At 34.8% G+C, this 11,000-nt stretch overlaps 1 protein-coding gene across 1 annotated transcript; it reads right to left on the reverse strand.

The window, feature by feature from the left end:
- Nucleotides 1-9,767: 9,767 nt before the first annotated feature.
- LOC139859208 (uncharacterized) lies at nucleotides 9,768-10,685 on the reverse strand. The gene is made up of 3 exons (XM_071848003.1): nucleotides 10,262-10,685; nucleotides 10,071-10,189; nucleotides 9,768-9,977 (listed from the first exon to the last, which is right to left on the reverse strand). Exons 1-3 carry the CDS (start codon nucleotides 10,683-10,685, stop codon nucleotides 9,768-9,770), a joined length of 753 nt encoding a protein of 250 aa, XP_071704104.1.
- Nucleotides 10,686-11,000: the final 315 nt, after the last annotated feature.

Below are 11,000 nucleotides of genomic sequence, written 5' to 3' on the forward strand. Positions count from 1 at the left end.
ATTAAATGATTGAATTATCAGAAACATTGAATTATGATTACAAGTCTCTGTTGAGAGGTCCACTATGATTTGAGAAAATCTATTCCTCTTAACGATATTCAGAATAATTTGTAAAGCTATTTATAAATAAAAACAAAAAGTGTCATTTACGTAAGTTAGACAAAAGTTAGTGGAGAATTGGTTTCCATAATATTCTATTAATCTATTTTCAAACATACAAAGACGTTTTCAGTTTAAAAAAGAACTTTATTATTAAAACGTATATAACTTTTATAAATATCTAGAATCACTTTTGACAACTCATTACTTAACCAGTATAATAAATATAACGATATTTATATTTTATTTCATTAAATATATATAACGATTTAAATTAATATTATATATATTTATACGCGTATTATACATACATAGTTTTTATACTTTTACTATACTTTAACTTTACATTTACTTTACTTTTACTTTACTTTAACTTTAATAATTCACTTTAATAATTCATACTTTAATAATTCACTTTAATAAATCATACTTTAATAATTCACTTTAATAATTCATACTTTAATAATTCACTTTAATAATTCATACTTTAATAATTCACTTTAATAATTTATACTTTAATAATTTACTTTAATAATTCATACTTTAATAATTCATACTTTAATAATTCACTTTAATAATTCATACTTTAATAATTCACTTTAATAATTCATACTTTAATAATTCACTTTAATAATTCATACTTTAATAATTCACTTTAATAATTCATACTTTAATAATTCACTTTAATAATTCATACTTTAATAATTCACTTTAATAATTCAAATATCTATTATAAATAGAATTCAATAGGTTTCATTATTTAATAGAAACTTGAAAATATATTTCTCTAAACTCTCTCAATCGATTTATATATATATATATATATATATATATATATATATATATATATATATATATATATATTTGCTCTGTATTATTTCAAGATATTATTAATATATATAAAATATTACGACGGAGTGCTGTCCGAGTGATTTCAAAATAGTTTTTTTGAATGAGTCGAAGCTAAGGAAATTATGGGTTATAACTATGGAGGTGATGGGTATGGTTCATGGGTATGCTCGTGAGGTCAATCTAGTGTTTATCATCTCCGTTGCGTCTACGTACTTTCCTGCAATATTGAATCTCAATATTGATACGTTCGTGAATCCGAGGCCAACACGTTATATGTATTTTTACTACGAAATACAGTATTGTGAGTTTCATTTGCTCCCTTTTATATATATTTTTGGGACTGAGAATACATGCGCTGTTTTTATAAATGTTTTACGAAATAGGCACAAGTACTAAAACTAATTCTACGTAGGTTTAAACCAGAAATATACCCTTAGCTTGGTAACATTAAACTACTTGTCTATGTACGGTAGGCGCGAATCCTAAAGATAGATCTATTGGACCTGACAAACCCCATCCTGACTATGGGATGCTTTAGTACTTCGAGGTTATTTTAAACACACCTGATCTGGTGTACTTCAGAGGGTAAAATATGAACGTTAAGGCTTGTTACCGGATGCCTACAACTTATAGAATACTTTTATACACTTGCGAGTGTACATATATTTATAAACGGAAATCTTGTGGTCTATTAATATATTAAAATGATTGTTATGATAAACCTATGAACTCACCAACCTTTTGGTTGACACTTTAAAGCATGTTTATTCTCAGGTATTAAAGAAATCTTCCGCTGTGCATTAGCTCATTTTAAGGATATTACTTGGAGTCATTCATGGCATATTTTGAAAGACGTTGCATTCGAGTCATTGAGTTCATCAAGATTATTATTAAGCCAATTATAGTTGGATGTATTATGAATTGGTGTGCATGCCATCAACTTTCATTGTAAAGAAAGTTTGTCTTTTAAAAACGAATGCAATGTTTGTAAAATGTATCATATAGAGGTCAAATACCTCGCGATGTAATCAACTATTGTGAATCGTTTATAATGTATATGAACGGGTCCTTTCATATAGAACTTGGATCTTCACTTTAATAAAACCATAAGTTATGAAACTTAGATTTTAATCTTGTAGAATGTATTTTAGCTCATAAGCTTTTGTTTAAAATAAAATTGGAAGACCATAAGCTATAGAAAATTAGATCCAACATAAGTGTATGAAGTTATAACTAGAAAGTTAAACTTCCATGTTCTTGAACTTACAAAGTTTAAACTTTAGTTTAAAAAAAATGAGATCAAGTTTAACTAGTAATACTTGACCAATATTATACAATAATGAAATAAATAAATAAATAAAGTGAAGAAATAAACTAAAGTTACAAGTAACAAGTTCATGTTTGTTTCATACTTAAGAAGATTCAAGCCAAAGCTTGAATCTTAAAAAAATAAACCTTAAGTTTACAAAACATGAACACAAGTAAGATCTTAAAGCTTATGAACTCTAGTTCTTTATAATACTTCAAGTGTAGAACCATAAACTAACAAGTTTAGATTCTTGTTCTTGACTTCTCATCAAACAAATGATGGAAGAAACAAGATTACATGAAGATACAAACTATAAAGCTTGATCTTTAACAACAAACAACGAGAAGTAAATTGATGATGATACTTGGTGATTTTTAAAGGAAAAAGAAGAAGAAAAATAAAGTTTGTTACTTACAATTTAGAGAGAAAAATAAAGAGTGAAAGTAGTGTAAGAATGAGGTGTGTGTGGAATGAAGTAAAGACTAGTTTATAAGTAACAAAAAAAAAATTTGAACTCCCTCCCATTCCACAAAAGGCCGACGGTTTAGGTGCTCCAAAAGGGTAGTCAACTTTGTGCTTTCAAGTGTGGGACGATGGTGAATGCTAGAATGAGGTATAAAGTTAAATGCATGGAAAGTTGGTCATGCATGCTTGCAACAACTTTGTCTCCTCATTTAACTAATTAATCCATGTTTAACCTTAAGGAATCATTAGCATAATAGTGGGCTTACTAGTAGTCCATTAAGAAAAGTAGGGTGGGCTTCCAAGTCCAATAATATAAGCCCAAGTAATAGTAAGCAACAAATTAATAAAAGTCCAAGTAATTAACTACTTGCATTAGTTAATTAGAAATAATTAATAATAATTAATTATGAACGTAAATAATATTCGAAATATTATTCGAGAAAAGCGTGTGTCACAAAGACAAGTCGGGACATTGGAAAGTCAATTACGGTGACAAGTAAATGTATAACAATACATTTATTAAAGCGCAAGTATTAATAATAAATAAATATTAATAATATAAGTCAGAAAATCCAGGGTCGTTACAATACTGTTCACGCTCAGCAGGATTAAACTGAGCGGTCTCTTTAGGTTCACCGTCCACCCCATTTGGCCATGCGAATTCAGTCTCAATAAACTCTCATAGTCTAGAGTCTATACCATTCAAATATATCGTAAAACGCGCCTTTCGGTCCAAAAAGTCCTTTAGGTTGTCAAGCTTGGGAACCTTATTGGAAGTTCCGGACTCATTCTCGGAAAGTATTAATTTATGAAGTCCTGGTGAAATCACTAAAGCACTGAGTTCATTAGCCACTTGTTCATTAGTGTCCGACATTTTAATTAATTATGTGAGAATTAAATGTAAATTAAGTTTCTGATTTAAAAGACACTCGGTCGATTGTCTGAGACACATGGTCGATTGTATAAGTCACACGGTCGAGTGTATTGGTCACACTTTCGATTGTCTGACAAAAATTGGGCAGCACTTCGTTACAAACTTAAACTTTGGTATTACTACTCACACGGCCTACTGTCTCACTCCCACAGTCGATTGTCTTACTCACACGGTCGAGTGACAATACTCGCACGGCCGATTGACTTTGAGAAACTAACACAACTTATCAAAACACACACGGTCGATGAACTATCTCACTCGGTCGATTGAGGGACACACACGGTCGATGGTCAAGACACACACGGCGAGTGTGTTCTTGACAGATACAGGTCGACTTTTAGGGTTTTCTAGACAAAAATCGATTTTTCGATCGATTTTCAATGGAAAACACAAAACAAAAACGTAGAACACGATTGCAATGACTCCAGAAACACCTTTTGACAAAGAATACACAAACTATAACGTAGAAAAGATGATTAATCGATCAAAACACAATAACACCAAAAACCTAAACTTTTTGACCCAAAAACGATTTTGATCAAGCAAAACCAGAGACTCCAGCTCTCATACCACTTTGTTGAAGCCGTTTGGATCTTCGGATCGATGTTCTAGCGAATCGTTGACTTTCGGGTACCGATTGAGTCGAACCGGATCGTGTAGATCGAATTAGATCGATGCCTAGAGTCGTTATTCGACTTGGTTGGGTTTTGGGACTGATCTTGATGGAGAGAAACGGCAGGAACGATTAGGGTTGTCTTGGAAGATTAGCCTCAAATGATAAACGTTAAACTCTATTTATACTCATTTGGGCCTATATCGAACTTGGGCCTTTTATGCACCAACAAGCCTAAATGAGCTTTTCATTATATACAATAAATTTCATCTTGTATGTGATAAAAATTACACAAACAATATTTATATGAAAATATAAAGAAAAATAATATGATGTATTAACGAGTGGAGCTTGAGTCGAGTTCAAACTTGTAAAATATCAAACGATCCGAGCTCGAGTTGCCCGAACCGAGCCGAGCTCGAGTTGCACGAACCGAGACGAGCTCGAGTTTGAGCTTGATATATAATGAGCCGAGAGCCGAGCTCGAGCACGGCTCAGCTCGTTTACACCCGTGCTCATATATTTTTTTTCTCTTCATATAATCTATAAGTTGGTCTCTAACTTTTTTTAATTTTTCAAAACTATTATAATTAAAGTGTTTTTCCGTACCATTTTGAAAGAGTAATATATGTGCCTTTTAAAACTTTTGACCCTTTCAATTGAACATCATCTAATACGCCCATGTACGTATGACTTTCCAAAAAATAAAGCTATATTTTTACCAGTTTGAAACTTTTCTAATGGATGGTTTATAAAAGTGAACATTTTTTAAAAATAACTAATTATGTAAATAATTATGTTGGGACTAATCTGATTATTTACTATACATTTTATAATGAGACCCATACAAGAACTGTAGCGTAATGTACCGTAACGTTAATACTGAAATCGAAAATTATGAATTTTCTAAAACAAATACCTTACCGATTAATCATAGCGGTACCAGGGTAATAACATTGTAGACGGTTAAATGCTCGGTGGCACGCACAACGCACATTGCTTGTTGCCTATTGCGTTTGCGTGTTCCGGGGTAATAACCGTATAGCAGGCTTAATGCTCGGTGACACGCACCATGCACAACGCACGTGCATGTTGCTTATTGTGTTTGCGTGTTCTGGCGTAATAACGGTGTAGCCGGTTAAATGCTTTCTTTTATGTTAATTTTGGTCATGATCGGTCCATATTTTGTAACCCTGTAGTTGACTCCGAGTTAGGGGGTTATATACACATTCGTGACGAAACAGGTGGAATATTATACTTGTACCATGTCAAAGATAGAATTATCATTGCATCTTCTATGTCCTCTCTAGTGGTTTCAACAACCCGTGTGTTGATGTTGGAAGGAAGGTAATAATGATCATCTTAGTTGATTTATATTTATGTGTCATATATTACTTATTGTATACATACATGTATTTATATTTATATTGCTATGTAAATAATAATACTTTTTCATATAGGCTAGAAAAGGATCATGAGTGCAAAGAAAAGAATGAGAGATTGGTGATGTTTGGGAAGGTTGAGCATAACGAATCACACCTGTACAGAGTTTTGGAGATGATTATGGAATATTGTGTTGGTGTGTAGTACCTGAACTTTCATGCTACATGCAAACTCTGTCATCTTGCTGCACCTCTAATAGGGTGGAGAAATGAGTCATCGTTAAGAAGAAGAAGAAGAAGATGGCATAATTATTCATTAAATTCACCATGGCTAATGGTTGTAGATGAAGGGATTCTCACTTTTATAGATCCGTTTTCGGGTGATAAGTATTTTATGAAGAATTCAAAGCTATCGTTTTCGTTGATCTACGACACAATATATTGTTCGAGGTATGGTTGGTTGTTGTGTGAGAGTAGAGAATTTGAATGCACAGTGTTTTTTAACCCCTTCACAAATGATGTACGCAAGCTTCCAGTATTTAATAATGGTGATGTAAAAAGCTTATGTTTTTCAGAACCACCTACTTCCTCTAATTGCGTAGTTGGTGGATTTGCAATTGTCAATGACAGGATTACGTTGATCTACTTTGTAAGTGGGGAACCATCTTGGCGTCTGTTCGAAGACCGTGGTGGTCGTTTTGACCTTCCTCTATTTACTTCAACATTTATTGGCAGAGATCTTCATGCACTGTATATAGAGGGAGAGTGTACTATGCGTACTATGTATTCCAAGACATTATACACAATTGAAACAGTTGTTTTAGCAAAAGCGCCGGAAAGTAGTTGCCGCTCTAGAACACAATATTTCATGATGAATTGTGATGAATATCTTATAGTTGTCATTGTCGGTGAGTTTGGAGAAGTCGAGGTATTGAGGCGAAATATTGGAATTTTTTTTTAAAATGGTAATTTTTACAAACAGACTTGCAAAAATGGAAACTGAAACTAAATCGTTGCAAAAATGGTAAAACCGAACTTTCAAAGTTCGGTTTTGGTCAAAACCGAAGTTTGGAAGTTCGGTTTTGGTTTTTTATTGATTTTGTCCGTTGAATTGGTGACTGGATTGGCGACGTGGCAAAACCGAAGTTCCAAACTTCGATTTTGCTTTAACTTCCAGCTACCGCATTAACTGTGATTTTATCCAATAAATACAAATCCGGGAAATTTTTTACTGGCGAATAAAATAATGACACGTGGCAAAACCGAAGTTTCAAACTTCGGTTTTGGTTCTGTATAAATCCGAAGTCTGTAACTTCGGTTCTCACACACAATTCAGTTCCATTGAGGAAAAAAAAAAACTTCGAAAATCCTTGAATTTTTATCAAAAAAAATGGCTCAAACGAACCAAGTACGTGCTAGATCGGAGCCGGTTGATAGTTCTTTATTATTTTTACAAGTCGAAAGGAATCATAGATCGTACGCGGTATTTACAAAGAAGCTGGACGAGGACACGTTGATCAAACCACGAAGAGCTGATCTGAGCTTTTGGCAGCATATTAAACAGCTACCAAACGAAACAATTAATGAGCATGTGCAGGTGTATCTCGATAATGTGGGTTTGGGTTTACTAGCTAAATTGGGTAAACAAAGACTGGATTGGTCACTTGTTACTGCTATGATTGAAAGATGGCGCCCGGAGACGCATACGTTTCATTTACCGATTGGTACAAAATCATTACCTTATATATATATATTAATCATTTATTTTAATATATATTATTATATCTTCGCTATATTTATATTTATTAGTTTAGTCAAGTTTCTATTAGATAATTGTTTAAAATAGTATTTACGAATATATAATATTACATAATTGTTTAAAATAGTATTTATATAATCCATATTAATATTTGTAGGAGAAGCAACTGTAACGTTGCAAGACGTTCAGGTTTTATTTGGTTTACCTATAGACGGGGATGTATTCTCCGGTATTTGGTATGAAACAAATGATAGCGATTGGATACCGTTTGTTGAAACGTACTTAGGGATCTCCCGTAAGGCTATTGGTAATAGGGGTATACGTAGAGGGAGGATATTAATTTCCGTTTTAATTACGGAGTTGAATGAAGAAGTTGGAGACACTATCGAGTCTCACCAACAGCGGGCTAGAGTATATATTTTAGCTATGATGGGTGGCATTCTATTTTCTGATGCTAATGCGTATGATGTCCCTTTGAGTTTCTTGCACACCATCGTGGACTTGAGTCCAGCTAATCGTATTAGTTGGGGTAGTGCGGTTCTCGCACATCTTTATAGAAATTTGTGTAAAGCGGCCACAAACTATGAAGCCAAGGCCATTAATGGTTCGCTACTTTTAGTACAACAGTGGGTGTATAAACGAATTCCACCCCTCGCGCCAATTCTCAGAACTGATGTACGAAAGATTCTAGAGGACTTGCCACCGAACCAGATTCCACTTATTCCAGCACCCTATGGTTCTAGGTAAGAGATCATTGTAACTTTAAACCTTTAGTTATTGTAACTATATTCATTTGTATGTGTTATTCATATGTAGGTGGCATGGTAAACGGACTAACAAAAATACGCCAGCACATGTATTGTCAACATATCGCTCCCTACTTTCGGCGTTAATGCCTAGACAGGTAACATTTATTTGGTGTGAAAATATAGAAGATATGTTAAAGTCAAAATATTTATTAAGTATTATAATATGTTGATGCAGTTTATATGGCAACCCTATGATGATGAGTTATTCGCCCGACTACCCGAGCAGTGCACAGCTGACAGACCCTTATGGTCATACCGTGGGCCTATTATATTCTGGGCTACTATTGAGACACATTTACCCGATCGGGTATGTAGGCAGTTTGGATGGGGTCAGCCAATTCCAGGTGTTGAATACTTGCTTCCCGCTCAGACGCATCATCAGTTGCACAAAACAAACCTTAGCATGAAAAGAAGTGTTGATATGAGGGCTAATGCCCCCCAGGCCACGTACATCGCAGAATGGAATGACCGAGCCAACCGTATATTTGTTGGTAGAGATGGTGGGGGTGTCAGTAGGGGTTACTATGACTGGTACAAGGCTCGCACTGTTGTGCACATTACAGATCCAGGAACCGACGAGGGTACCAACACATATCCTAATTGGGCAGGGACTACCAATGTCTATGTAAGATACAATTGTGTGATATTTTAATTATTTATAAACAATAACCTCACGATCGATAATATTGGTTTACTTTTAACTATATACAGGAGGAAGGGCTTTGGAGGATGCAAGATATGGCATTTGCACAAATGCAACCTAACAGTCAACCTAACCCGCAAGCATTTTATGACATGCCACATAACCTACTTTCATACGCTCATCACCAACAGCCAGATGCTCCATTTGAATACTATCCATCACAAAACTTCGAGTTCCCGGCTTATGATTACGGTGCTCAGTCGCATTATCATGATCCTCGCCAAACCTATCCTAACCCTCAAGACATATACAGTACCCCTCAAAACACATACAGTACCCATCAAAACGTCTACAATACCCATCAGAACATCTTCAACAGCCCTCCAAACTTATACAATACCCCATTGAACACGCATCTTGGATCATCCTCTCGGACCCCTCAAGATATATATCATGGATCTTCCTCTCGAACCCCTATCCGACCATATGTAGGTGCCTCGTCCTCTCGAAGCCCTCTTGACGTGAGTGTTTCTGATTACCCACTTGAGGATGAGCCTGTCGAGGATTTAACCACAGGAGATGATGAAAATCGGGAACAACTACCGCGGAGGAGTACAAGGCAATCTGTCCCAACAAGGTGCGGAACTGGTCATCACCTGCGATATATACGTGGGGGACGTCATGGGCACTGATTAGTTGTATTTTATGATGATTTGGTTGTAATGTTTATCTTTTGAACTTGTTTAAATAAATTCGTTGCGTTTGTGATATACATTTAGTATCGTTTTTAAACAAAACTAACAACTAGTTTAATTTAAATAACAATAACAACATATAACAATACATTATTTAAAACAACAATAACAATAGTTTATTTTAAACAACAACAACAACACAATGCTCTACGTAGATCCACCGTCTTTGAAGAACACCTTAATTAACGCCTTGCATGTAATGTTAAGGATTTTAACCTTCACACTGGGGCAAAAGATAGAGCAATTTTGTAGCACCAGAACAGCTCCCTCACGTATGCCTTTTACACCTTCATACTTCCCATGTACACCATCGATGATCTTGCTAGATACTGATCCTCGAATAGTACCCGTAGTGTCCTATTAAACATAAATGAATATAGTTACATTAACCTGTTTTAGTCAACGCAATACAAATATGAAAATATACATAAGTTAGTGATGTAAACTCACTTTGAGCGTTAAAGACAGATCACCGACACAATTTTTCTCACAAGTCTTAACAACACCAACAACTTGATCAGTTGGTAAAAATCTACGTTGTCTCAAAATGCTCGCTATATCATATCTACCTGCAGTTACAACAATACACATAAATTGTTGGCTTATGGTTTCAATAATGAGTATACAATTTTGTTGTTTACCTCCGTACGGATATGCAAACTCCATCGCGCGTAGCCACGGATCCAGTGTAAACGAATCATCCGCTTCAGGTCTATTGATTATTTCCCTTACAAAATCTTGCGTACACATGTCATCCACAACGTTATTCTCGTTATTTCGAAGTTTATACGCATCTTGAAAAACACCAGCGGGTCCACGGATTCGGTAGGATAATTTGTTCTTTTTGTTAGACCCGGAACCGCGAAGAACAGGTCGTTGTGGTGAAATAGGTTGCTTTTGTTTTTGACGGTTAAGTTGGGGGGACTCTAAAGGTCGGGGGAATGGTGGCAACTCGGTGGGCACCAATATGGTTTGAGTGGGTTTTGAAATTGATACAGATTGAGTGAGATCGGAATCATCTATATCAAGTAGGTATTCCCATCCATCGTTCTCATCATTGGCCATTTTTTGAGAATGTGATTTTGTGTTTTTTTTAGTTTTCAATTGCTGATTTGAGTGAAAATTAAAACTCAGTTTGAGGTGTTTGAAATGTGGTTGTGTAGTATGTGATGTTGTAATTGATAATGAACATTCAACTGGTATAAATAGATGTATAAAACCATAGATTTCGACCTGCAAAAGCATGATTCGGCTTAAAAGTGAACAAATTAAAGCATGACTCAAAACCGAAGTTTGAAACTTCGGTTTTGCTGAAAAGCCTGCAAAACCGAAGTTTCAAACTTCGGTTTAGGGCACGGGTGGCTAACCTAGTACACTTGT

This window comes from Rutidosis leptorrhynchoides, chromosome 7 (genome assembly GCF_046630445.1).
Source record: "Rutidosis leptorrhynchoides isolate AG116_Rl617_1_P2 chromosome 7, CSIRO_AGI_Rlap_v1, whole genome shotgun sequence".
Taxonomy (NCBI): Eukaryota; Viridiplantae; Streptophyta; class Magnoliopsida; order Asterales; family Asteraceae; genus Rutidosis; species Rutidosis leptorrhynchoides.